At 42.9% G+C, this 27,958-nt stretch overlaps 1 protein-coding gene across 1 annotated transcript in view; it reads right to left on the reverse strand.

The window, feature by feature from the left end:
* Positions 1-137: 137 nt before the first annotated feature.
* LOC138609936 (rho guanine nucleotide exchange factor 28-like) overlaps positions 138-27,958 on the reverse strand; it is a 42,443-nt gene continuing 14,622 nt past the window's right edge. Inside the window, exons 10-39 of the mRNA XM_069682624.1 lie at positions 21,732-21,853; positions 21,187-21,569; positions 19,632-19,806; positions 18,754-18,865; positions 18,483-18,563; positions 17,483-17,525; positions 15,844-15,933; positions 15,155-15,278; positions 14,240-14,384; positions 13,911-13,966; positions 11,667-11,724; positions 10,956-11,082; positions 9,878-9,993; positions 9,636-9,776; positions 8,939-9,189; positions 8,735-8,860; positions 8,535-8,652; positions 7,339-7,593; positions 7,179-7,255; positions 6,920-7,098; positions 6,647-6,744; positions 6,365-6,556; positions 5,056-5,187; positions 4,811-4,944; positions 4,675-4,722; positions 4,174-4,278; positions 3,875-4,039; positions 1,768-2,019; positions 1,301-1,679; positions 138-1,144 (exon numbers count right to left, since the gene is read on the reverse strand). Coding sequence (XP_069538725.1) covers positions 954-1,144; positions 1,301-1,679; positions 1,768-2,019; positions 3,875-4,039; positions 4,174-4,278; positions 4,675-4,722; positions 4,811-4,944; positions 5,056-5,187; positions 6,365-6,556; positions 6,647-6,744; positions 6,920-7,098; positions 7,179-7,255; positions 7,339-7,593; positions 8,535-8,652; positions 8,735-8,860; positions 8,939-9,189; positions 9,636-9,776; positions 9,878-9,993; positions 10,956-11,082; positions 11,667-11,724; positions 13,911-13,966; positions 14,240-14,384; positions 15,155-15,278; positions 15,844-15,933; positions 17,483-17,525; positions 18,483-18,563; positions 18,754-18,865; positions 19,632-19,806; positions 21,187-21,569; positions 21,732-21,853 — 4,475 coding nt within the window. The 3' untranslated portion in view covers positions 138-953. The remainder of the gene's footprint in view (positions 1,145-1,300; positions 1,680-1,767; positions 2,020-3,874; positions 4,040-4,173; positions 4,279-4,674; positions 4,723-4,810; positions 4,945-5,055; positions 5,188-6,364; positions 6,557-6,646; positions 6,745-6,919; positions 7,099-7,178; positions 7,256-7,338; positions 7,594-8,534; positions 8,653-8,734; positions 8,861-8,938; positions 9,190-9,635; positions 9,777-9,877; positions 9,994-10,955; positions 11,083-11,666; positions 11,725-13,910; positions 13,967-14,239; positions 14,385-15,154; positions 15,279-15,843; positions 15,934-17,482; positions 17,526-18,482; positions 18,564-18,753; positions 18,866-19,631; positions 19,807-21,186; positions 21,570-21,731; positions 21,854-27,958) is intronic.

Genomic DNA, 27,958 nt, shown 5'->3' on the forward strand with positions numbered 1-27,958 from the left:
TGAAAGCCTCATGAGTCAATGACTAATGGCATCCTGCCTGAGGGTTGCATCATAACGTCAAACCCCAACCCCTGAGAGGTGTGTAAATATCACACTGATGAGGGTAAAACACACTAAAAACACAGATGTTTGCCACAATAGTTTTATATATACAGCACAATATTCATATGGCACATCACAGTTCTGATTACAGAGATTACAAGAGGACACATATCAAACAAAACATCATTAATGTTGACAGTGCATCAAGCAATTTACACACAATAAATTATCCAAGAACGAGACAAACAGAAAACAAACAGCCGTTCTTTACACAAATCATTTACAGTATCAGAGAGCAAGATTTTTGGCACTTGAGTGAGAAAGTAATAAAAGGAATATAAGCTCCTCTTCCAACAAAGTGTGCATAGGTAGCCTTTCAATAAAACTATACACATATTTAATATTTATACAATAATGTCAGTATGTCTTTTAAATGCTCACAATCCCTTTTAAATATTATTAAAGATCACATGGAGAAATAAAATCACTCTTTACACAGTTTGGGAACGGGCCTGGAATTGGAATATGTCTTTTAAGTGCTCACGGCTAAATAACAGCAACACTTCTGTCCTGATTTCTGGTACTTTAGGCGTCATTTAGGGCACAAATGTACCTCTACTATCACACAAGTGCAGCAGACACTTATGAGAATCAAGAGAGGTAAAAACATGGAGATTACAAGTATAAAAGCTGATTTACAAATGATTTGTGGGCTAAAAGGCACAATGGTTTCATCGGCGCAGGAAGAGAATGATTAACGTCCGCCACATGCACTGATGAAGGCACAAATATCTGTGGATGCTCCTCCCTTATAACCATTCCCTTATTAACTTATACCAAACGCACACATACACAAACACATAGAAGCGACAGATATATCAATGTCGGCCCCGTTACATGTCAGGCAGCTCTCAGAGATAAACAATGTTCTCCTCGCCTGCCTCCTCCCCGTTCTGTCCTTCAAGGGAGAGGTAAGCCTGCGGGGGCAGGAGGGGAGTGAGAGAGGGAGACGAGGAGTAGTCTTCCTCATAGAGTCTGTGACTTGTGACCTCTGACCTCCAGGGACCCAGGGGTCTCCTGTCCATTGGCTGGCTGAAGTCTGCTAGAAGAGGAGCAACAGGGAAGCTTCAGAAAAATATCATGTTTTTCCTGCATGCACAATATAGAACCAAATGATTGATTTGAACTACACCTTAATTAAGCTTGTCCACTTGCACGGTATACATCTATGCTAACCCATATTCACCACTACACTTACTGTTGTTGGTCCTCTGTGGCTGTGCGTTAACCCTGCTGCTGAAGGGGTGGATGGAGTCGTTTAGAGACCGGGGGCAGCTGTGGTTGTTGCTGTAGTTGGGGTACGTCAGACCGTCCGCGGGCTGTTTGTTGTGTGCCTGGCTTAGCAGCGTGTTCAGGCTGTTGTAGAGGCTGGCACTGAGGCCGAGGTTAGCTGTGTAGCTGGAGCTGTGAAGGGAGCCGTCGTGGTTCTTCCTCGGCACAGAGAGCAGACGCTGGTGCTGGTTGTTGTTGGCGGGCTGGTGGAGGCGGCTCTGCTGGAGGGAGGCGAGGAATGCCGCCTCATTCTCGTACACTGAACAGTTTCCATCCAAGCTGCCTGAGCGGCTGTGCTCGGACACCTGGGACATGGAAACAAATTAATCATGTGTCCTTTTTCCTGGTAACATGTTCTTTTCCCATTTTTGAGCCTCCACCTCCCTTTCTTACCTTGTATCCATCCAGTGGTATCGTAACAGGCAGGCTGCTCTGCCGGTTGTGTCTCCAGCTCTGCAGTAGCCTCTGCTGGGCTTCAATCTTCTCCTTCTCCCTCTCCACGCTCCTCTGGCCCTCCCTCAGCCTGTCCAGATTCTGCTGATACTCCAGCAGCTGAGCCTCCAGCTCCTCGCGCTCGGACCGCAGACGCTCAGCTTCCAGGAAGCACTGTTGCTCCCGCTGCTCAAGCGCAGTCTCCTGCTCACTCTGGAAAGATTCATGGTGCTTATTCATTTGGGAATACATCTCCACAGTGAGTATGACAGAAACAATAAAAATCTGACATAGTTTCATGCATATTATGTGCTGTCCTGTAGAGCTGTTGATGTTAGTTACTTTTTTCGGTCATATATAAACATACAGTTACATTACAACAATTGTCCATACAGTTTTAAAGCAGTTGAATATTATCCAATAATTAGTCCCATATCAAACCAGGAAAAAACTAAAATAAAACAAACTAATTTTTGTCCTTGCCCTCTTTTTTCCAAACATGAAAGTTCCCCTGGATGGATACCTGCTCTCCCTCATTGAAAACAACCTTTGGATACAGTCTGGAAGTGTTCTTTGTTTCGCTCTTAACATTATTTGTAGAGTTTTAAGGCCGACCAGTTCCATGTCTTTTGTTAGTTATGTTTATGTTTTTAGGTGCAGAGTAAATTCCCCGAGGGGCAGTAAAGGTTTCATTCATTCAGTCATCACAAAAAAGAGCTGCTTCCCAAATTCACAATTTTACATATTACATTAGATAAGTAGAGACCCTAATTTGCCCACCGACAGCAGTCTTGACACCTATATGTGTTGCAAATGTTTAGAAACCAGTTTGCAGAAACTCCAACCCATGTTCTGAGGAAAAAGGAAGTTACAACATTTCAGCACAAAATAACATCTGAACTTCACCACACAGGAAGTTCTGTTAATATCTGATCAGAGACAGGGGGGAGTTCAAGGTAAAGATACATGACACGAGACTACCTTCATTTTACTTATTTACATTTTGATATGACAGCTTAGATTTAGGAGTGATACGATCAGAAACTGGCACATAAAAAAGAAATAGAGGCTACAGTGGGCTCAGTAGTAACTAGGGATGGGTATCGTTAAGATTTTAACGTTATTACTACTCTTATCGACACTGCTTAATGATCCAGTATAACGGTATTCTTATCGGTTCTTTTTGGTATTTTTTAATATAATTTTTTTAACAGAATTAAGATTGCTTTCTAAAATGTAAAATAAAGGATTATTCACAACAAAAGAAACAGCAATGTTTAGAACAGATATCTATTATAGACTCCAAGGTGGTTATGATGGAAATATCAAACTAATTTGGCAGGCTGGGAGTTAGCAGGGCTTACCAATTAACCCCGTTCCTCACGTGTACTAAGTTTGCTGGGTAACAGCGTCCAGTGTGAAGTGTGGCGCGTGTCTCTGCCTGTATCTGAGGCACTTTAGACAGATGTTTGGACAGATCGCTTGTGTTTCTGCCCTTATAAGCAAAACTGTTGTTGCACTTGTGGCAACAAGCATTGTCGGCATCGACTCTGGTGAAGTGTAACCACACTTTTAAACATTTAGTTCTCTCCGCCATCGCCACGAGCAGGATCTCTTGTGGGGGCGTGCGTGTGTATGTGTGTGCGCGCTGTAGCGTGAGTGAGAGAGAGCTGCCCCCGCCCCTCACACACAGGCTCCGCGAGAGAGATCTCTCCTCTGGATTTGGGAATATGCATCACAGACGAATGTCTTAAAGTTATTGCAAATTAGAAACAGTTGGTGAGATTTAATGCGCAAGATAATGTTTTTGTAGCAATAATACACAGGAATGTATTTTCTTTATTTCTCCAGTACTGAAAGCAGAACCGATAATGTCTGAGTTTTATCAATACTAGTCTTTCATAATTCTGGGTTTAAGACCTGGTATTGGTACCCATCCCTTATAGAAACCACAACATTTTTTTGTGAAGTGCCAAACTGCCATAAAGTGAGAAGATGAGAGAGAGCAAAAGACAGAAGGGAGACACATGAGAGTAAATACAACTGAGTACATCATCATGAGGCTCACCTGTTGTTTCTCTCTGGCCACACACTCTTTGTCCCAGCGTTGCTGCTCCTGTTTTAGCCTCACATGAAGTTTCTGCACCCCGTCCACCTCCTCTTTCTTCCTCTCTAAACCCTTCTTTTCTACTTCCTCTTTCCTTCTATCAATACTCTTCTGCTTCTCCAGCTCCTGGATAAGGACAGACACTGGTTCAATATTTTCATGTTTTTAAACGAGGCAACAGAATTCTAGTCTAAACTTGTGTGGGCCTGCATACAGTAAAATGTATTTTAAGTTATGATCTCACTTAAAAAGTATTTTACCAGGTTGTTTTGGAGGGAAGTGAGCGCTCGCAGCTGAGGTTTTTCTCCCTCCAGGAGAAGGAGTTTCTGGACCTCGTGGCAGCTGTCCTGGAGGGTTACAGCAGCCTGCAAACACAAGTGGAGACACCTGATCACACTGCAGTTCCTACCTGTATTACATTACCGCTGTCTGCTTAGAGCTGGGGTGGCTTCTGATCAATCAGGGTTTTGCATACAGAATCAAAATCCTTTCACATCGCTTATTAAATCTGTTAAAATATTTTAGTTATTTTTAATTCATGAATAAAGAAGAAGATGGAAAAAGGTGGATGACATATTTGCTATTCTATTTAAATGACAACCTGAGTGCTTTGTTCTTTATTCTTTTTTTATCTAATAAAATAGAGTAAAAAGTTAAAAGACTAAATAAGAGACAAGAATTCCTACATGAGTAAAAATGGATGTATGAACACAAAGAGTCAAATATTCACCCATGCATTCAGTCACAGACACTTTTCTCACCTGCAGACTATAAAGGAGCTGAGTCAGACTCTGGACGCTCTCTGCCACCTGCAGAAAACTGTGTTATTACAGGGGAACACTAATGCTTATTTATTGTATGAACACACACACTGCTCATGGGGAAAGACAGTTTAACCTTTAAAAGTGTTGCTTTGGTGTCTCCTCTCCTCAGCTCGACAGCAGAGCTCCACAACACGCCGTCCAGCCCCGTCAGCTCGCTGTCTGATCCGAGAGAGGTGGAGCTCAAACTGAGCGTGCTCAGGTAATCAGCTGTAGCAACATCAAACAAAAGAGAGGTCTGAGTAAATGTCACTGAATGCACATATTAGTCAAAGTGGTGCAGTGAAGCTCCAGTAGTATGTATGTTTGTCTGTGACTCACGTTCAGAGGGAGACTCCTGGATGCTGCTCCCGTGGCTGTTGTAGCTGCAGCCCTCTGGTCCTCGCACAGGGGAGTTCTGACTTTGTGCAGAAAGGCCATCACGAGCCTGCAGAATGAAGATCAGGTTCTCTGCTGCAGAAGAAGAAAATGTCTGTCAAAACTCATGATTATTCTATTTCCAAGTCTGTTTTCCAAACCACGACGAATCATAAAAATAAAGTACAAACTACCATACATCATTACTGTGTATATGTAAATGCAGACTGACTGTAATTTTAGCTTTTTCTGCTTAAGCTGTATTAAAACTAGGGATGCACGATATTATCGGCACGTTATCCGTATCTGCAGATTATGGCTTGATACATCGGCATCGGAAGATATGTCATTTTTCTGCCGAGAAAACAATGCTTTAATTCTGCCTAAATGCTCGATGATTCCCTAAAAAAGCTTGACGTAATGCTACATTAACTGTTAATTCTGTCAAGTGTGAAGAAGGGTGCAAGAAGTCTGCGGTATGCAAGATTGATTTCATTTTATGTGTTTCTTCTGTGCAACAGGTAAAATTTGCCCTGGATGTGGCTATTGTCCCGATTGTCTCAGGGAGAGCATCATCCAAGCCTGTCTAAGTTTCATGAATATTACATTTTGAAAGAAGTTTTATTTGAAACAAAAAATAAATATGGCATTTTATACACAACCTAAGTTTAAGTAGTTTTCTTATATTGCCCAGTGAATGTGTACATTTTAAAAAGCACTGTATTATGTTATTTCTGCATCTGCCAGTGGGCCTCTACAATAAGAGCAGGCATGATATCAATTCCACTACAGTGGAGACTTGATGTTCTCTGTAATTAGATGGAAAAAACATGTGCCTAACATAGAAATCAGCAATCAGCAAAAAGGGTTGGAAAAAATCGGCATATCGTCAAAAAATCCAATATTGTGCATCTCTAAACAAAAATAACAGGAGAGTGAGGAAGATGTCTCAAAAGCTAGATCTGCACATGCCAACACGTCTCTTAAAGAGGTCTAATTTGTTGGTGCATCATGAATTCATACCAGGGGTTTAAACAAATGGATACAGTTTGATTAAGATGATGACATTTTTCCAAGTGTAAAGAAAATGGATAAAACCATTTTTCAGCAGACACTTCGCCCTGTTATACAACGATTCCATTAGGCTCCCCACCAAAATAGATCTGCCACCATCCACAAGACTTCAAACAATGTGGCTGAGTCACTCATGATATCATTAGGCTATCATCATGCAGCCCACATAATTCAGTAGCTACAAAAGAGCTTTTAATACCTTCTCTGAGTGCAGCTGTGAGCAGCGAGGAGGCCTGTCGAGGGGTCTCACTGTCAGTGTCTGGTTGCACCAGCAGGTGGCGATGTGGTACAGCTTCTGGTGAGCGGAGGGTTAACTCTGTAAGCTCAGCATACAGCTGTAACTTCTCCTCCAGGCTGTTGCAGATTCGCTGGTCTTGACCCAACAGTGTCTCTATAGAAACACAAAGATGAGGACCTGCTGTTGTTTGTGTTTTGTTTCAGAGAATGATGTGATGTTTCAGGTAAATGATACATTTCTTACCTTGGAACTTGTTGATCTTCTGAGCTCTCACCTCTGCTGCTCGCCTGGCCTCCTCCGTCTCAGCTCTTTGCTCCTCCTCCTCCTCTTCCTCAGGACAACTGCCAGGTAGACCAGTAGGTTAGATAATGAGTAACACACACATGCACTTACACATTAACCAGGTAAACACACACACATGCACACAGATTCCTAGTAGAAGCCCTGAAATATGCATGCCTTCACAGACAAAACACTGCAGACTTGACGTCACACACATGCACACCAGACACACACCTCTCTACAGCTTGTCGTATGTGTCTCATCCACGCATTCCTCTCATCTCTGGTGGTGGTGTGAACTTCATACATCTCCGGTCCCACTGAAGAGGCGGAGATAAGGAACATCCCTCTCTCCTCATTGGCTACTTCTCTTACAATGAGCTTCTGCAGAGGGATCACAGGAGGCTTCTGGTCCTGAAAAAGCAGATATGATCAGATCAGATATGGACAAGATGTCTGACGAGAGAAAGTTCTTCAGATCAAGGCTGTCTTACCACAGCAGCGAATATAAAGCGCTGATCTTTCTCTTGAAGGAAAACCAGAACGTCTGTGAGCAAAAGAGCCAACGTATCTGAAACAGAAAGAAGAAAAACATGTTGACTGGTTGTCCGGTGAAGGCCAAAAATCTTGTGGTTGAGATGATCTCATACACACCTTTTAGACGTCCTGTGGCAGTCTTCCAGTAAACGAGCCCTTTATACTGCAGATCCCTGTGCTTACGAAGCAGGTCCTGTTTGCGGAACATCTTGCCGTTCTTTAGCTTGGCAAAGCTCTTGTTCTCTAGGCGTGCCAGCACTTCCTGCAGCTCCTGACACCTCTCATACTTATTTACGGTCAGGTCCACTGCAGCAATGACGTCGCGGATCTGTGCCAGGGCGCTCGACAGATCAGAGTGTTCCTGACTTCCCTCTGTGGGGGAGAGAGGAAAGAGAAGTCATGTTAAAATAATATTTCACTCTGTACAAAACACTGTTTTTCTGTCAGAGCGCTCTGAAAGTAAAAATATATTCAGACATTTAGGCTCTTAATATTCCACACAAAGCTGAAGTGTTAGCACATGTCAGCTCTAGTTAGCAATTCTACATGGATTGGCTTTTCTTTATCTGTCAACTGCTAACGGACACAAACAATGATAAGCAAATAGCAATTTTAAGAAGGCTGCTTTTCCGCTCTCTGCAAGTGTTGCGAGTAAACAGTAATCTACTATGGCTGAACAAACAAAGAAAAGATGGATGACTACAGATACAACTTCAACAATAAGTGAAAATCCAAAGAAAAAGAAACAAATTTGACGCTCAGATGAAGACAAACAGTGTAAAAAGGAAAGCGACCGTCAGCGAGGAAATTCAAGAGTTAAAACCGGAGCCAACCGGTACGACACTGTCTGGATATCTGGGAAGTGTGCTCCCGCAATTACCGTTTGTCGCCACAGGTGCGGCCAAAGAGAACGAAACAGAGATCTTTGAGATTACAACTTTAAAAAAAGCAACCTCATCTAGACCATAAGAATGTTCCTTTCCCAGAATATGAAAAGATCTAAGATTTGCATATATTTTCTGTTCTGTTTAGTTCTTTCTTTCAAATCCATTTGTAATTCTATATTCTTTTAAATCTATTTCAATCGAAAGGCTGTCTTGAAATCTTAAAATGATATCCTTGATGTTTTATGTATTAGTTCTAGTCATCCACTGTTTGAAGTTGTTCCTCTCTTATTCCTGATCTCTGCCTGTTTTATTCATGCATTTTGTGTATATTTTATATGTTTGTAGAAAGCACTTTGTACGGCTGGGTTTGATAACAGCTGAACAAATAAACATCATTCTTTTTATTAAACGGTAGAGTGGACATACCCTGAGTGTACTGTAATATCCTCTCCAGTAGCACTGGGTACTTGGTGATGCGCTGAGTGACCAGCAGGATGAATTCTGGCACCTCTCTCCGTCTGACCAGAGAGTTATTGCTCTGTTGCTGTGAGCAGAGAAGTAAACAACAACATGAGGCAATGCATTTCACTATAAAGCAGATATTTAAAAAAGCAAGAGGAGCTCACTTTGACAAAGTTCTGGAGTTTTTTGTTTTGTTGCTGCAGCTCTTTGAAGACATTGACGGCCTCTGTGTGATGGCTGCAGAACTCTCCGTACACTTGCTTCATCTTCTCAGCATTTTCATCTGAGAACTGAGAAAGACGTCATTAGAGAGGAACGATAGACATGTATCTCTAAGTGTATATGTGCCTGAATCTATCTTTACCAACCTGCTGAAGCAGCACATCTCCTATCTGATGGATGAGGTAATTTCGGGGGTTCTCAGGTTGGGTTGTGGCCTGTCTACATTCCTGCAGTGCTCCGAAGAGGTTTCTGTGAAAGAGCAGCAGGGAGTCCAGGCAGGGGAAGATCCGGGCCACACAGTCCAAGTCAAGCTGCAGCTCCTCCAGCATGCCTCTCCTGAACACCTCCGACATCACCGTCAGGGTCTGGATGTGGTGCAGCTCTGTCTGCATCAGCTCTATAAGGGGGAAGTGGGAGTGGATTATGTGCACGGAAATGAATGTGCATGTTCACAGGTGCAGATTAGATGCTGAGTTGGGAAAGGCTTTGTAAATGGCTGAAATAATCTGACTGATTGAAGAAGCCTCTGTGGATAATGCGATTACTCAATCTAATGTTGGCTGAATCCCTGTGGAACGGGACAAGGAAAAAGAGGCTACATAACTCCACGTTTTAATACTCCAAGAAGGAGTCTCGCGGGCTGCAACTTGGCAGTGTGCAGGGTGTATGTTTGCCAGTTAGCAGAGATTCTTAAGGTCTTTTCGATCGAGTCTAAGGCCTCATTTCTGCCAGTTCACAAGCTTGATTATTTGGCTCCAGCCGCTAAGGTTTAACTCAGCCAGGCACATTATGCATGGTGTATAATGTTCATAAGAAACACTGCATTAAGAAGAAATATCCCACCATAAATAACATCCTGTCGTTTAACGGTGCGCCTGTCATGTTGCCTGCAAAACTCTGGACTGACTGCCAGACTCCAGGACTCCACGTCAAGTCCCAGCAGGTCAGCTGACAGGTCGCTCAGCAGTGAAGCATCGACAGCATCTGCAGGATCAAAAATGAACCATAAATAACAATGCTTCTAAATAACAATACACACAATGTTAGAGGTGTGACAGATTATGATGTAAGCGTGTTTTTCTCACCCTGTGTGGTGATTGGCGGCTCGGTTGACGGAGGAGTTGTTGTGACTGGTGTTCCCTCATCAGACAGTGAGCTGTTGGTGCACTCACCGTCCACCCCTGCTGCATCACTCAGACGTCTGTGCAGAGACAAAATTAGTTTGGTATTTTTTCAGTCTTCAGGGGGAATTTACTAAAGGATTGCATGGCTTTTGCACCCACTAAACCTGTGCAAATTACCTAAAAAGACTCATTCTCGAAGCACACGCAGAGGGTTGAATGCACCCAAAGTGCGCTGCAGAGCAACCAGCGTCTCTGTGCTCCGGTGCCATTTGCGTGTATTTAAATCAGTCATTATGCAGACATTTGGGGCAAATTTGGGCCTCGTTCCAAAAAGAGTCTAATTCACAAACGCCAGGGCTAACAGCACCGCGCACTTAGAGTAAAAATATTACCACCTGCAGAGAGCTGGTGCTAACTGCTGCACAGTATTGTATGCTCTGAGTTTCCAGTGATCATGGCGACAATTCCACCAATCAGTCCGGGGTTGTGTGAGGCTCAACCCCGGCACACAGGCACAGTTTGTCCACATGAGACGGTCTGGAGCCATTATGCAGGACGAGTATTATATGGACGAGCTGCTATTGTGCGCTCGTTTAAAAAAATGAAGCTGCGTTACAGACAGTTAAACTAGTAAACACCTGTCAAGCCTGAACTTTACAACAAACTGTTAAAAGAGCTGCCCCCGCCTCTCCCTGCTCATCATCGATGTGTGCATGGAGTTGAGATCCGTCAGTGTGGGCTCAACTACTGCCCGAGGGCGCAGCACTGCGCAGCAGAGAGTGGAGGAGCACAGCTCATCTTCACAATCAGACACAAAATAAGAGCAAACTGCACGGCTGTGCGAAACTTTATGGGCGTCTTTGCGCTTGAATATCATTAGTGTAATATCAGTTTTAGTGTTTATTACCAACTTAGGTGAAATTGGCCTACCCTACTTCTTCACCGTAGTGTTAAAGACATTGTATGTAGTATCAGTCGTGTTCAAAATGTAAAAAATCAAATATCATTCTGATATATAAATAGTAATATAACATCCTACCTGCTGTCTATAGAGATGGAGAGGCTTTTGGAGAGAGGGGCGGCTGTTTCTCTCTTCTCTCTGGTCATCGTGGGAAGTGTAGAGGAGGAGGAGAAAATGGAGGCAGGAGCGTTTTCTTTCACAGAGTCTGGAGGAGAAACCAGGACAATGAGCAGGAACAGGATTCAGTCACACATTGGCATCTTTCCCATTCCTCAAACGAATACTTCAAATGTCTGTTTTGTCTTGAAATGCGATGTTTATACGTCTATGTAGTCACCACATGTAACAGTAACTGGATTATAAAGCTGTGGGGAGGTTATTTCATTGTTTTACTGGGCGTGTGGCCGACAGTTGTGACAATATGTTGTAGTTATTGAAGCAGATTGTATTTGACCTTGACACCTTTGCCAGACATCAAATACTGAGTGAAGAAATGAGGCTTCATGTTTAGTAGTGAAATTATCCTGTCAAGGCAGGAGAAACACTCAACATCTGCACTCATTCACAACCACACACATAAACACAATCCAGGCCAGATCCCCCACTGAGACGGATTAAAATTTAACTTATTTACCAGGGCAAGAAAAACAGGGAGGAGGGGAGGGTGGGGAGCTATAGCTTCTTTAATCTACTACAGGAAAAACAAGGGAGGACAGGTAAGAAGTTCATTAATCAAAGACGAGGGGAGGACACGACAGGAGTGGGGACATGCAGTGATTTCTAACTCACTCTGTGGGAGGGACAAAGTCTTGCTTTTCATCAGCACTGCATTCCTCTCCTGCGGCTTCTGAAAAAAGCATGATCATATTAACATTAACAGTTGTACATCATACTGTTTGTGCTTCAAATATCAAGTTATTGTGCTTGGAATAAAACCTAATTTTACCCCTTACACAAAAACATTAAAGACAATTCCCCCCGTCCCCCACAAACCCTGTTGTGATACACAGCATCATTTTGTGATGTTAAACACGTTCCAGGAGTTTCACCAAGTGTTGGAATATACACATCCCGCTGTACCCTCCTTCTCTCACCAGCCTCGACTTCAGTAGCTGATTTATTTCCTTTCTTGGCATGTTGCCTTTCTCAGACAGCACAGCAGAGTGCGACAGGAAACACAGGGAGAGTCAGACAGAATGACCTCCAACAAAAGCTGGATTTAAACTGCGGATGTTGCTGTCTTGCAGCACGTGTCTCAGACCAGTGCACATGCTCGACTGAAAGTGATTTCTTTACAAACCAAAAATATGATATAAGAACTAAATGTAACAGCTGTAGCATCGAAAAAACATGAGAGTGATATTAGATTTTAAGATTTTTTGTTAATTGTGTACTTAAAGGAGCCATTCTCCCCTGGAAAAAGCCACTGACAGTCAAAGCTGGTGTTCTCTGTAATCGATAGAAGCAATAATATATTAAATTGGCACCATAGCTGTGGAGAAAGTTGTACAATCAGCTCGTGGTTTCGCCCATTCTACATTCCTACAACACCCAGCATGCATTGCACCCCTCTCTCTGAAAGGAACGGCCCAGCGAGAGACGCTGGAGTGAAATACTATCGTTTCACTGCAGGCAATTGCTCAGCGGTACAGAATCTGAAATACGATGAGAATATACCAGTGGGTCATCTAAAAAATCTTCAGGTCTGACGACATGACATCAGAGGCGAGCGTCCTAGATTGAGGAAATGTAGTTTAGCGAGCTCCCTGACCTCAGATGATGCGTTTTACGTAGTCTGGCAGAGGTTTTCCAGGGCCCATTGAAGAAGCACATAGCGTCCTCCAAAGGCACAGAGCCAAATTGAATTTTTTTCTACCATAATGGCATTAGCTCCCCATAATAGCATGATAGGACTGAGATTGAAAATAGGCGAACTGGCCCTTTAAAGCTCCTGTGAGGAGTTTTTATCCAGTTATGAAACAGACTGAAATTAATACTGATGCCTCAATATAAACTGCAGAAGCAAACCAGACCATCAGTGACGAGATTGATTATATCTTTAAAGTTATTTTAAAAGCCTGTAATCGCTGCTGGAGGGTAGGCATCAGACAGGATTCACAGCGAGTGACACATTTAAAGGTTAAAATAAAGCAGGAGGGTATTTTTGTTTAAAAAACTCTTCTTACACATGTGCAGGACAACATCCGCAAAGAGAGCAGACGAAGCGCTTTGTCCACAGGGGGCGCATAAATCAGCACAAACCAAAAGTTCCTCACAGGAGCTTTAAAGGCAACCAGTGGTGTTTCTGATCACTAGAGGAGCAATACAGCAATTTTTCCTCAGTGTGTCACCCTTTTATGTGTATTACGTCTGTGCAAAATAAGCACAGTATAAGTAAGTGCACACGTGGAGTTCTGCAGAATCAAGTTTACTTGGCAATAAACTTGATTCTGATTCTGATGAGAACTATTGAGGCAGGTCAGGGTATCCATCTATTGAGTGTAGCACTTTCAAAGAGTTGGAGGATGTGTGAGGGATAATTTCTTAAAGAATGTCAAAAATGTATTTAGTAATATTGTAGGAGCTATTTTCACTCGTCCATTATTATTTGTTTAGATCAGGCTCAAATAATGCTAGAACCTGCCGTTTCCATAATGTCATCAATAGCATATTTTTGTCAAACTATTCAGATATAAATTTGTTGTCTCTAAGCCACAGCGGAGATAAAACAGCCGACATTTTTAGAGTTGTTTTTTTTACTGATCTATGTGTCAAATGTGCGGAGTGCCCATTTGCAGAGATCGTTTGACTAAGGGAATCATGCAACATTTAACATTCAACAGTCTTGTAAATATCTTGACAACAAATTGTGTGCATCTGGTTGTAATTCATGGCATAATGAAAAACACATCGAACACAAAGTAGTCCCAGACGCGAGCTGACCATCAATAACAGCTGTTTTATAATGTTTGTCAAGAAAATTATGGTTCATTATTCATGCTTGTTCCTTTTGTAATCGGAGGAGGTGCTTACCTTTCCACAGGAAGCAACAGCCTCTCTACAGTTCTTATGGACATTCAGGAAACAGTCTGCGGACAAAGACACATGAAATCCCCGTTAATTTCATCAGTTAACTGCTAATAAACACAATTACAACATCTCTGGACTCAGTGTCCAGATGGCTGTCAAACTGCCCTGCTGCTCACGATTCATGCTGGCTTTGTGGGAGGAAGAAAATCGACTGCATGTCTTCTGCTAAACAAAACATCAAGGCAACACGTGCAAAGAGATTTACACAAACCCCAAACAGTTCAGCCACCACAGACACAAAATCACAACAGCACTGACAGTATAGTACTTACTGGAGCACTGCAACAGCTCCTTCCCAGAAACAGACTTATCACAGGCCACACAGAGAGCCGGACCAGATGGAGACACAGGCACAAACTGGTGTCCATTTGCTGCTCCTGACTTCTCCTTCCCTTCCTTTACTTCTTTCCCCTTCACCTGAAATGCAAGTCATAAACATTTCAAACTTTAGCGGACATATACAGCAGTTAATGCCACAATAACACATCAACCACCAAAGTAGAAATAACACGACTTTAAGCAGCGGGAGAACAGCGGCATAGAGCGCTCATCTTGCTGCTGAAACACACCTGTTAAAGTGGAGTTAGTTGAGATAAAGGGGCCTCTGAGCGAGCTTTCTGTTTACTTTGCTAAGGTCCACGGGGACTGGCTGCTGTTGTGGCGCTCGATCCTAAGGGGGGCATAAGGGGGATTCCTCTGTGCATGTGTGTGATACTTCAATGTTTATTTTCTTATCAAACTTTACAAGGAAGTCTAAGAGTGCGTGTTTGTTTTCTGACGCTTCATGTGCATCGTGTGTCTGCACATACATGTTCTTTAAAACACGTGCACGTGTTCATAAGACTGAGAATATACTATGGAATGTGTTTTGGTTCCTCACGCTGTGTGGAGGGGGTCTACACATTATGTAAGAGGATATTTTGGCCAGGTCCTGTTGCTAAGACCTGATGAGAGGGAATTTTCTCCCTCGCCAAATAAAGGCAGTGCACACAGACAAAGGCTCTCTAGCACAGGAATTCCGACCTGGCCTGTGTGAGAGGTGGTAAACCTTTTACAGCACAGCACTGGGAGGCCTTTTGGCGCTGACTGTATTCTTCTTTTTATAAAGTTCAGCTGGAGAGATTTCTCAGGCATGTTTTACACACATGTAGGTGAAATCCTATTTTCCACCCACTGTGCTTCCTTACCTTCGTCTTGTTACGAGTGCTGGACATCCTGCTCTTTAAGAAGCTGAAGGTCCGACTGACTTTGTACTTCTCGGACTCGACCTTAGACGGGATTATGTATTTATCCCACTCCTCATCCTCGATCCTGTTTCAGAGAGAAAGTCTCTGTCAGCAATCATCAATTTGCCTTCCAACATTTTGGCCTGTGGAAGACTGCAGCATTCAAGCCCAACATGCGCACTCTTTAAATAACTAATCATTAGTTTAGTACTTGTAGAGTAAAGCTGAATAATCATGTAAATTGGTGTCATGCTGGAATGAAAGAATCCAGACAGTCTTCCAGGACCCCCGGTCTACAGACGATTACTCTTAACAACATGCTTGGCATGCTTGGACGTCACTATGGACTCTAGTGGATACTATTTATAGTACGACCTTGGCAAGATGCAATTAATAATGTGTCAACAATTGACAGCTACTTATGCTAGTTACATTACACATACGGGATGTTAAGAGAAACATGCAAAATCACATCAAACCTAAAGTGTAACCTGTTAATCAAATCTACTTCTGAGGATTCACAAATGACCAAATACAGCTGTAAAGAGTCCAGGTGGTTAATGGATGAGTTGGGGAATGGTTTGACGGCGGGGTTAGAATGAGTTGAGCCACACATGCATGGCTGTGACGACATGTGGTTGAAAACATACTCTTTGAGGAACTCTGTGAGGGTGAGATGTTGGAGTGAAGCGCTGTTCTCCTCCTCTGCTGACTGGGCCCGCTTACGGAAACCCAAAACCCTGTGTGGATATAACACACCTCAGAGCAGGTTTGTTTTGTTTCCGCTCATCAGGAGACGCAGAGTTTTAACAGAAGGTGTGGCGGCTGAGATCAGAGTCTACAGAACATCTCTGGGCTTAATGAAGCTTGTATGAAATGGAAGCATGACTACAGATATTACATGTTGATGGTCACATGGATGTTCAAACTACATACTGCTTTAGTAAACCATATAATGTATTAGCCAATGCTTAAGGAAAGGGCAACATCCACATAGATGGAAACCTATTGTGAGGAACAAACAAGGTAAGTGAAGTTCGGTACTTGTTGCCAATACTGTGGAATTAATATGATCTATTCTAATACAATAACACACTCACTGGCCACTTTATGAGGTACTCCTGTTCAACTGCTCGTTAACGCAAATATCTAATCAGCCAATCACATGGCAGCAACTCAATGCATTTAGGCATGTAGGCGTGGTCAAGACGATCTGCTGAAGTTCAAAGCGAGCATCAGAATGGGGAAGAAAAGTGATTTAAGAGACTCTGAACATGACGGGCTGGTCTGAGTGTTTCAGAAACTTTTCATGCTCAACCATCTCTAGGGTTTACAGAGAATGGTCCCAAAAAGAGAAAATATCCAGTGAGTGGCAGTTCTCTTGGCCTTGTTGATGGCAGAGGTCAGAGGAGAGTGGCCAGGCAGGTTGATATAAAGCTGTCCTGTCGTCCATCTTTTTATACAGTCAATGATCTCAATCCAATAAAACACCTTTGGGATGTAGTGGAACGGGAACTTCGCATCATGGATGTGCAACTGACAAATCTGCAGCAACTGTGTGATGCTATCATGTCAATATGGCCCAATATCTCTGAGGAACGTTTCCAGCACCTTGTTAAATCAATGCCACGAAGAATTAAGGCAGTTCTGAAGGCAAACCTGGTACTAGCAAGTTGTACCTAATAAAGTGGCCGGTGAGTGTAAAAATCTAATGATGAAATTCTATTGATATATTATTCTTGTTATGTTGCCGCTATTAGAGATGCGTGGTTATTAGCAAACAAAATATGTGAGCGCATGTTATATTTATGAAGCAGTAAGATTAAATGAAGTTTAAGAAGAATATGGATTTATGAAATGAAAAAAACAACATTAGTCACATGGTAGGATTATGAAGCACGTGTTCAATAAACTTGTTAAAATATTTATCTACAATACACACTACAACATTTACACACTACAATTTAGTATCATTGATGTGGTCGTGAATTTAACGAGATGTTTCTGAGGTCTGGAGTCCAGGAAAGCCTTGAGTTTTGCTGTTTACTCAGGGTTTATTTTGAGGTCGCAATCAGAGCGTATTCTGACCCCGGCATTGCAACAGGAAGTATGTCACATCCTGCACACTGACCACACGTTTCGTACTGGACACACATGCAAACGCGCACATACACACACGCAGGCCTGTCTAAGACAATCCGGTCGACACTGATGCCTAAAAAAGGAGGAACATGTGAGGAGTGATGAATGTATAGCTCCTGAGCTCATGAAATCACACACTAGTTTTACCTCTTTTCTTTGGGAGTCTCAGTCAGGCTGAATGCTCTCTGCTCTGTGAAGTAGAGTAACAAGGACAGGAACATGAGTAAACCAGAAACACACAAAAAATAGATTTTTCTGTGAATCAGCCCAGGGAGTGAAAAAAATACCGCATCCACAATCAGAATTGAGTTAGAAACAAATTACAGAACCGAAGTCAGGATCCAGCAAACCCCTACAGAGAAAAGCAAACAAAGCATGAGCGCTTTGCTTTGAAAAACCAGAAGACACCAAAGATGGAAAATCAAAACCAAGAGGGAAACAAAGTATGTACCCAAATGGAAGCAAAACAGAACCCTGTGAGCAGAAACCACTCCTCCTTCAGATGATCTACAAGAGTTAAGTAGAGAGTATTTTTCCAAAGCCTTGGGATATTAAAAATACACCGTCTTTACAATGCAGACCTCTACTTGTCAGCCGCTATATAAATGTGTGTGGAGTAGAGTTTGGGTGCCTATTGTTTTATTACTGAGAACAAAACAAAGTGATGACATCAGGCTTTGGAGAAAGTCTGCTATTGATCACAGAGTGACTCAAAATAATAATAATTATCTTCTCCTCTGAGACAGTGGTTTACGCTGTGCACATTATGAGTGCTGCACTCACCGCCAGAAACTAAACACAAATATACGGCTGCACAATCTGGGCCACAATGAGAAACACCATTGTTTTGCAGAATGATCTATCCAGCCAAATCAATTTACTGCAAATCATGCAGCTAAATTATTTGGTTTGACCCTTCTCCCAAAGATGTTTCACTCCAGTTTTTCCTGCTTTTATAAATATGCTTTTAAATCCAACAGTGTCATGAAAAGATTGAATATACCAGATATGCCTTATAATTATGCAGCTCATGATTATTTCCAGTTTATCCCAAGATTTACCAGAAGGAGCAAAAAAGCCACTGGATTTTTTTCACCAGCTAACCACCAGTGTCTTGAGTGCTGTTTGATGCTGCTCTTGTACTTACTAACTTGGTTGAGACGAGAGAGGGATTTAGAGAGAGATAAAGCCTGTAGAAGAGAACGGCCGCTGCTGCTGAATGCACCATCTACACAGGACAAAGCACGGCCTTAATGCTGCACGCTAACATGCAGAGCTGACTCTAAACACACAAATACTTTATAGAGGTTCAGCTGACATATGACACCTGTCTGGCCTTCCCTCTGTTAGACATGTGTCCATTCAGCTGATTCCTGGAACAGAAAGGTCACAGAGCAGAGGGGTCAAAGTTCACCCACCTTCTGCCAGGTCAGTGATGGTTGCGTCTCGGTTTAGCAGCGGCCGTGACGGCTTCGCCTTGGGGGAGGAGTAGGAGTATGAGCGCAGACGGACCTCGGCCTCCTCTGGGTTCTGGGTGAGAAGACAGATTGAGAAGGAGCGGATCAGGCAGAGCAGCAAGCAAACGTTAAGAATATAATTCAGGCAGCAAAGAACTACAGGGCAGAGCCACTCCATATATCTGACTGTTTGGGCTTATCAGTGATTGTCTGCAAGGCATGCTGTGTCTGCTGCAGTGCTTCACTTTGCTTTAACTGTATGAGTTTTTAGTGTTTTACTGAGTTTGTGAAGCATTTAAATCCACTCCTGCTGCAAAATGATTAAACGATTGGACGATTAAAGTCAAATTGTTTAAGGATTGTTGTAATTTCACAAATAATGAAAGAAGGCAATAAATAAAAACATTACAAACATACATAAACATAAAGCTCTTGTGTCAAGGGCAAAGCTGTTATAAGAGTTATGTTATGTTTCCTTATATGAGCAGGGACAACGCAAAAAGAACATTAACCTTATATAAAACAAAGAGAGATGCATTGCACTGGGTTTTAGCAAATTGCTATTTTCCGCCTGTAGTCCCTGGGCAGGTATGTAAAATAATAAGAAAGTAGGAAGACATAGACATTATAAGAAGACTAGAGATTAAAAGAGCACAAAATACATTACCCACCCCTCAAATAAACAAGATTACACACAAAACTGGACATTAAAACAGCACCCTAACCAGATTTTGGGGTATTGTTTGGAATAAGGAAGTGGGAGAACTGTCTCAGGCCACATGCATAGAGAATCACAATGTTTCCAGAGATTTCATACAATATGTTTACAGGGCTTATACCTTGGTGGATTTGTGCGTGCTGTCAGAGAGTGTGCGGTTTAAGTCTGGCGAGGTTTCAAAAGAGTCCCTCTCCTCTCCTGAGCTTGATCGATTGATGGACTGGTGCTTTGAGGATGAGCAGGGGTACGAATGTCCCAGTATGTCCTCCTCTCCACTGTCACACTCAAGACTGGGGCTGTTTACACACACATGCAAATACACACACACAAGAGCAGATGCAAACACACAAAATTCTGTCAACTCTTATTACATAAGTCTGTGAATTCCTAATATTAACAAATCCAGGTAGCGGTCTCAAAAATCAACCCACTATAATATGTTCATAAAGCCTCTAATTGGTCCACAGGCCGGATTTAAATCCTACACTCAGGCCCATACAAGATAATGCCGACTCTGTGTCCAGTATGACCTCAACTATTTAGCGGTGCATTTTATCTTAAACCTAAAGACCCGCTCCAGTGAACATCGAGTGTTTCACCTTGTAAACATCTCCATGTGGTGTTTTTCATGAGCTACAAAACATATCAGGGACAACATCAGCAGTCATCTCCATGGCTGGGCCTGTCTGCTTTTAAACTGCAGTGTACCAAGGACAGGCTGAACAACACGTTTTCAGATTGGCAGGTTTGAGACGTCACAAACCTAAGGAGCCAATCCCGTTAATGGACGGGATGACGCTATGCATATCATTATGTGTAACCTATGGCAACCACTTCGGCGATGCAGCTGTAATCGTCATCGTAATTTTTGCACACTCACTACTGACTACTAACGTTAACGTTACTACTACTAATTACTACATTTCAAGCTCGCTAAGTTTCAACAAGTTGCCACTAAACGATGGCAGAGACGTGTTTTGTTTTCGGCTGTAATTTTACTAAAGGAGAAACGTAGCACGTAGTGGGCGGGGACTATGCAGATTCTGGATTTTTTTAATGAGAAGGATGAGATGCCTCGGGAGGATTTTTACAAGGTAATTCAACTTATTTTGCTGAAAAAAACATCTCAGACACAATTTATTATTTCAAGCAGAGCATTTTATATGACTTAAAACATGACTGGAGCTGGTCTTTAACAATCAACACAGGCAGTCATCATGGACAAATTCAAGCTAAAATCAGGTTTTGAACTGAGTATCATTTTGCCGGCTTCACAGAGAAGATCCTGTCGCTATGAGGAAAGTGGAAGGAATGTTCAGCAACTTAAAACACACAAACAACTCAATTGTGTTGAGGCTTCCTGTCACTTTCCGTAACTTCTATGACTACAATCACTGCGCTAAATTTCAAAACCAAACCTGTCTGTTTACTAGGGTTAGTGACTGGAATGTTTTTGCTTCTTATGAACAACATGACACAACAAGTTTCTGAACTCGTGCACTGATTTTTTTTTGTTTAAAAGTCAGGCTGGCCATATTGTAAAGCGTTTGTTGTCTCACTTTAACACAAAAAACTCAACTAGTTCTGAGGCAGCAACATTAAAGTTCTTCATTTAAATATAACACTTGGAAGGCCTTGGATTTTTATTTAATAGTTAACAGTAGTAGCGTTCCTACCTCAGACCCCGGCTCGCCTCCGTTAAGCTGCATCCTCTGCGATTCAAAGCAGGAGAAACTGGCAGGCACGGCTGCGTCTGACGCCTCAGTGCTCCCTCGAACAATCGGAAGGGGGAAGCCAGTGGGGAGGAAGGAAAAGACGGGGAGGAAGCAAAGGGAGAGGTGGGAGAGACGCGAGGGGATGGCTCCCTGTGATTCTCCAGGCCAGGGCCTTGAACCCCTCTCTCCCCGTTAGGAGGTGAGGACGGGCGCCGATTGTGGGAGCAGTTCCCTGAGTCGCGGGGAGTCCTGGAGAAGGAGTCCCAGCATGGGCTGCCAACGTGAGGCACAGGGCTCACCTCCTCCTCCCCAGTAGAGCGGTACTTAATGTCAGCGTCATCCACCTGGAACAGAAGAGTGAGAAAGTGATGGAAATGAGAAGGAACCAGTTCACAGGCTGGTTTCAGCTCCAGTAATGGAACATTTTACATCATACGAGTTCAGATTTGCTATAAATGACATAACTGATTTACATTTGATACTTTAATATAGAAAGAAACACTCACCTGGTCCACCAGCATGGTATTGGCGAACACTCGGTCTTTCCCGTGTATCATCGCTGACAGTCTGGCAGCAGCAGCCAGAGTCGGGGACGAGGCCTGGCTCTCCCTTATGGACTGGCTTTTCTCTGTAAAGAGAGAGAGAGAGAAAGGAGGGGGGCACAGAGAGAGAGAGAGAGGATTTTTCAATATTACATTAGGTTTCCACAGCAACACCAAATAACTTCTCACAAAAACGGGAAGTGACATAGACATCCTGGGCAGTTGCATGTCATTGTTTAGACTCTCTGTATGAGTGTGTGTGTGTCTGAATGGCTCTTTGCACACACACACGTGAATGAGTGTGCATGGAGCTGTGAGCGGGCATCTGAGGGCGTGTTTCTTCCCCACCCTGCCTTCGATGCAGCGGGTGAGTGGAAATAACTCCCGGTGAGCACACAGTAGCATTGAGAGGAACCCTTTTAGCACAGTAGAGTCACTGTGAGCAGCGGCCTGGTTCTGCTGTTGAAACAGGGGGAAACAGTCCTGCTTTCCAAACACACACACACAGCTCCCTCAGGGATGTTGCTCTGTATAAAAACACAGCCTCTCCACAACACAGCTTCTTAGAAAGTATTTTAGGTTAGAAAACTACCTACAGGTACACATACATACAAAGACAGTGGATGTTACATGCCACAACACTCACGACAGAAAATGAGCATTCATGCAACACAGTTAAGTTTTGTTTAAAGCTCCTGTGTTTTTAGCTGGTTATGAAAGAGACTGAACTTAATTCTGATTTCTCTCTATGATCTACAAAAGAAAGCAAGACCATCAGCGACAAGATTGATTATTTCTATCTACTTATTTTTAATGCCTGAAACCGCTGGCGGGGGGCTTTGTTTACATTTTCCAGGGCAAAAATTTACAGTGAGTGATAGATATGACTGTTAAAGAAAGCAGGGTGAGATTTTTTGTTTAAAAACCACCACTTAACATGTACAAGGCAAATTCAGCAAAGAAATAAGAGGTACAGCTTTGTCCACAGGGGGCGCCAATCAACACAGATGTTCAAAAAGTTCCTCACAGCAGCTTTAAGATTATTTACACAATGTAATAAAATATAACGCCAAACAGTAAACAATAATTTATGCTAAAACACTCATTCTCACTAACGTACATAAAAGCATTCATAAAAAAAAGAAAAGCAAAGATATCCTATAAAGTGATGCGGAAGCAGTGTCGGTTATCTACACTCCATGAATCCACTGATTGGGAAATCCAGATACAGTTACATTTACATTCTTGAAACTTGATGAGCCCGACAGTAGTTGCATTTCTATTGCACTATTTCCAGTTTATTTCTCTTGAAATAAGGCGGCTAATTGAATGAATTGTTGAGGGAATATTTACCTCTTATGCAGTGCTGCCTGCTTGTCATTGTTGACTGTTATACTGTTGTGTTTTGTGATGTTGACATACTGGGATGTTTGAGGAGATGGTGGTGGGTCCTAAAGCTAGACCAGTTGAGAACCACGGCTCTAACCTACTATTACAACATATTCAGTATATAAACACAGCATGTCTGTGTACTCTATACAGTATATAGGTACATATGATATACAAAATCTTTTCAACTAAACACTCATTTTTCAATGTCCTGAATAAAATACAGAGTAAAATTCAATATGAGCTTTAAAATGAGCTTTGAAATTAAAGGTCTGAGATTTAACTATTTCGCCACCTTAGACAAAAAGTTCCAATACGACCAATGAGGATAATGTGATATGATTAAGAGCTCCAAAGCAGCAGCTACTAAATGGACCTTGAGGAGAGATAACATTTAGCTATTAGATCCAAACTGTGCTGACTGTCACCTACACACCTGTAACTTTGGGGAAACTTGAAAAAAAAAATGCTGATGTTTATGACATTGTGCCTAATTTTGCATTCATTCAAATGCAGGTCCACAAAACAGCTAGCAGCTGTGGGTCGCGACTGTGTTTGACTTTGAATGTTCTCACATTCAGCGCTATTGTCTACCGTTAAGTGCGATTAATATTTGTGACAAGTCCCTCCCTACCGTCTCACCTACATATGCCGATTCACTCACCGTTTCATGAGAACGTTAAATGCTCTTTTCAAGGTCAAGAGTGCACTTTGAAACTCAAAGGTTTGAGGCTTTGTAACGTATGTGAGGTTCCAGATGGACGTTACGGTACATAACATTGTTTGAGCTTTCTGTCTAACTGTGTCCAACCTCGGCACCGCACTCACTGGGTGGCCTTGGGTTACATCTGCAACCTGTATGGCTATACGTGATTAGCTGATTTTGAATGCTGTCGAAATCACTTAAATGAAACATAAACCAGCATTTTGTTCTACTGTATTTTTTTTATTCCAATTCTTTTAATTCAGCATCAGAGGAAAATGTACCTCTGTCTCTATATAGATGAGCTCATTGCTGTACGATGCAAAGCATCTAGAACAATATGTTCACAAAGAAGCCCTTGCTCTTGATCTTTTTAGCATATGAAACATTTAGGTCAAACTCCAATCATGGCTTGTCGTGAACAGGACTAAGACAAATACATCACCAAATGAAAGGTACGTACCCCCCAACTACTCATAAATCTGCTTACTCCTACTCAGTGGTCCAGTGGAGCCTCTAAGTAAGCACACAGGCACAGATAGCGGTTAAATCCAGTGTCTCACAGGTATACCAGCATTATAAATGTGAAGTGCAGCAATGAAACCCATCGTCTGGGAAGGATTCACGGAAGAAATGAACCTCTAACCACAATAGAAACTGGTATCAACGGCGCAGTACTCATCACACTAACAAGAAGAGGCAGCCTCATTAGCTCAGTTATATCATTACGCTCCTAATGACAGTCTCACCTTACGCTGGCAACGCTTTGCCTGCAACAACGCCAGCTGTGCAAAAACATGTCTTTGGCACTGCTGTTTCAGACTAAGCCCCTCAAGCTGATATCAAACCGAGACCTACAAACAAATCCATAGTTTATCCATAGTTTCCAAGTTGCCAGCACCGCAGAGGGGGAGAAGAGAGCTCCAGCGTTTGTAGCAGAGAATAAATCAGACCAACAATTGGCTGTGCTTCCTGTAGGCGGTTAGTCTAATAAATCTGGGAGGCAACAGGGAGACACTGATGAGGACAACAGATGATCCAGGCTCCATCCACATCAAATGCAAACGAATAGACTGCAGGATACACACATCCCACTCCTCATCAATCCTAAAGTATATCTTTAACTGCATCATACCCACCAACAGAGATGTAAATGTGCTGCTACTACAGTTGGAAATGAGCGGTATAAAAATTACAACCTGCTCTGTTGTTACTTTATACTGTATCTGAACCTGAATCCAGATCCATGATAGCTGCACTAAAGCATGTTCGACCTTCTTTTATGCATTGTAAGATTAGTTTTAGTCCTACATCAAATCCAGACTGGGGGTCAGATCTTGGATGTGGGTCAAACCACTGTTTGAAAGCAGATACTGTTTCATATAAGCCCACTTAAGGAGCTTGACAGGCAGGACTAATAGTTAAGGTTCTGGGCCAGGTCCAAAGCCACAGCTGGCTGCCACGGGCCCAATCATTCGCACACCTCTGACCCATAAACACTGCCTCAGTGAACATTACTGTCAGGCGCTGCGATCTGTGTTTAACATTAGTTAACTCAGGGAATAACAGAGGAGCGGGGAGTTCATATTACTGACAAGTTAGAGCTGCACTGAATCAATCTTTCTGCAGGAGAAGCTGTCTTTATCGAGAGTGCTGTCCGCAGGTTGCCATTTCAAAAAGGTTGTAGGGAAAGCAGAGCAGCATGTGGGGTTATTTGTGTAAGATTTTGCTCACAGAAGGTATACTCGGAGCGATGTGATATTCAGAGCATGTCCCCGAGCGAGAGCCAACCCTATACAGTAGCAGCGCCTGCAGCAGCAGAGGGGAAGAGAAAGAGCTGGAGCTTTGCAGAGAGCCAGACAAAGACAGCAGTCACTGCCAGGTTTCCAGACCACGGCAGTTAGACACAGAGAGTGACCCTTCAACCCGTGCACACCCCTGGGAGAGAGAGATCAGGCAAGGCAGGATGGAGAGAAGGGGGAGGCAGGGCTGTCACAAGGGCTCTTTCTCAAGGTTCTCTCTCTTACGAAGCTGCTGGTGTGCTGAAAGCGGCAAAACAAAGAGTTCAAGATAAACAGAGAGTTATAATTGTTAATCGTGTAAACACTTAGGCTGGATTTATTTGTCCATGCTGTCCATTCTTTCATGACGTAAGCTGCTTTCTAGGCACCATGCTAAACAGTTGTCACTATGGTGAGAGCTGGGAGAAATTAGGAGCGGAGTAAAATAACAAGCAGAGACTACAAGAATCACAACAGCGGCTGTTATTAGCTCATAAAAATGAGAGAGGTAATTATTTGACTTCATGGAGGGCCGTTTAAATCATTAAAACAATTGTCCACCAAAATCCACAAACCCACTCTGAGTTATGACACCTGCGGTCAAACATCCTGGTCCAAGCATCACATTGTGCGATCCCGTTGTGTTTACATTTCAGCGCGTCACTCGGCCCGAGAGATCCAGGAAGAGGTAAACGCAGAGAGAGCGGCCATCAGTCCTCCGAGCGAAGAAATAAACTTGTGGCTCTGCACACCTGAAAACACATTTCACTCTGCAGGTGCATCGTGACACCAGAGCTGCTCTCCTTCAGATTTCTGAGTTTCTAAACCCACTTGAAGAATTTATGGTCAGTTTAAGAGGTTTATACAGCGCGGCTGTTCCTGAATAGCACAGATGGACAGTGTGTGTAAAGTTTGCCGACGTCAATCACAATTACAAAGCAATAAGAGGGATAATCTCGCAGAGGTTTATGGTGAAAGAAGAGGAAAAGAGCACTGGAGCTGAGCCATGACACAGACATGGCAGTAACCTGATCTTCCTCTGTGTCTCTCGCTCTCGCTTGCACCCTTCTCTCTTCCCACACACAGCCGTGCACACAAGCAGTGAACTGTTTAACCATTCTGGTTTAGTTTAAGCCTATTTTAAGCATTCACATCAGCTCCCATGACTAATGATGAAGCAACAAACTTGTTTTCCAAGTTTGAGCAGCAGGATTTTTGTTAAGTCTCTCAAAAGTATAAACTGTGGCATAAACTCACATTGAGTTCTTACGACACCTCAGGGACACATAAACAAACTGGATTATGATTATCAGCTGCAGGTGTCTGAGCATTAGTAAATGAAGGCACGTATTAAACAGTCTCCTTTTTGCACTTCACAAAACCCAGCATTCACACGAGGCAAAAGTTTCTCAAAAGTTCATTCATGCACACAACAGTGCAGGCTGAGGATGTCGAAAGCCGCCAGCCGTTCAATCAGGCTCGAGTAGACATCTGACATTCCCCAACATACTGTCAGATATCAGGTTACATCACCGGCAAACATGCACTTATCTCACTGTGATTGACTCGCTGCTGCAGAGGAGGCCTGTGAATAAGACTCGGTAATGGAAAACGGTCTAATTTTAACTGTATTGTTCCACAGTGGATGAGGAGACGTGTCTGCCATGCGGGAGGTTTGTGGTAAAGTCTTCCATCTGTAACATGATGTCGCTCTGAGAAAAGAGATGTCACTGGCAAAGGGAATCTGTGTGTGGACGAGTTTTCTCTTTGACATTTATCCACGTCTGTCACACACTGCACCGATATCCACTATTATTACTCTGTTCCAACAATATTTAACTAACTGTGAAGTTAAACGTGACCATGTCCACTTTAATGGCTGCTCCTACAAATAAATAAGTCAATGAGGAGGATAAGGAGGAAAAGACAACTCTCCCACGAATGAATAAATGATAAACAACAGAACCCCTCAGTGTTACCTTTTTTGCCCGTCTTCCTGCGCATCCTCATCTTAGGAAAAGAGGGCCAGGAGTAGTTGAAAGGAGAGTCAGAGTCAGAATCCATGATTTGTAGCCTTCAAGAAAGTCTTCATCCACACAGCTCGAGGTGTTTGATGAATAAATCAACAGCGCCTCAGTTTACATCCATTTCTCACAGACTGCAGACAAGCCGCAGTGTTCACTTTCCTTTTTCCCAGAGCCGCGCTGTAGACAGTCTGACACTTCAAGAGTGAGCCAGCATGTTCCCCTCTGTCTCCCCCAGCCACCCCTCCCCCTGAAATCCACCCCTTCCCCCTCCAAAACTTTGTACCAACTGTC

This window comes from Semicossyphus pulcher, unplaced genomic scaffold (assembly GCF_022749685.1).
Source record: "Semicossyphus pulcher isolate SPU_LCO1_2020_fin unplaced genomic scaffold, fSemPul1.0.p SCAF_6, whole genome shotgun sequence".
Taxonomy (NCBI): domain Eukaryota; kingdom Metazoa; phylum Chordata; class Actinopteri; order Labriformes; family Labridae; genus Semicossyphus; species Semicossyphus pulcher.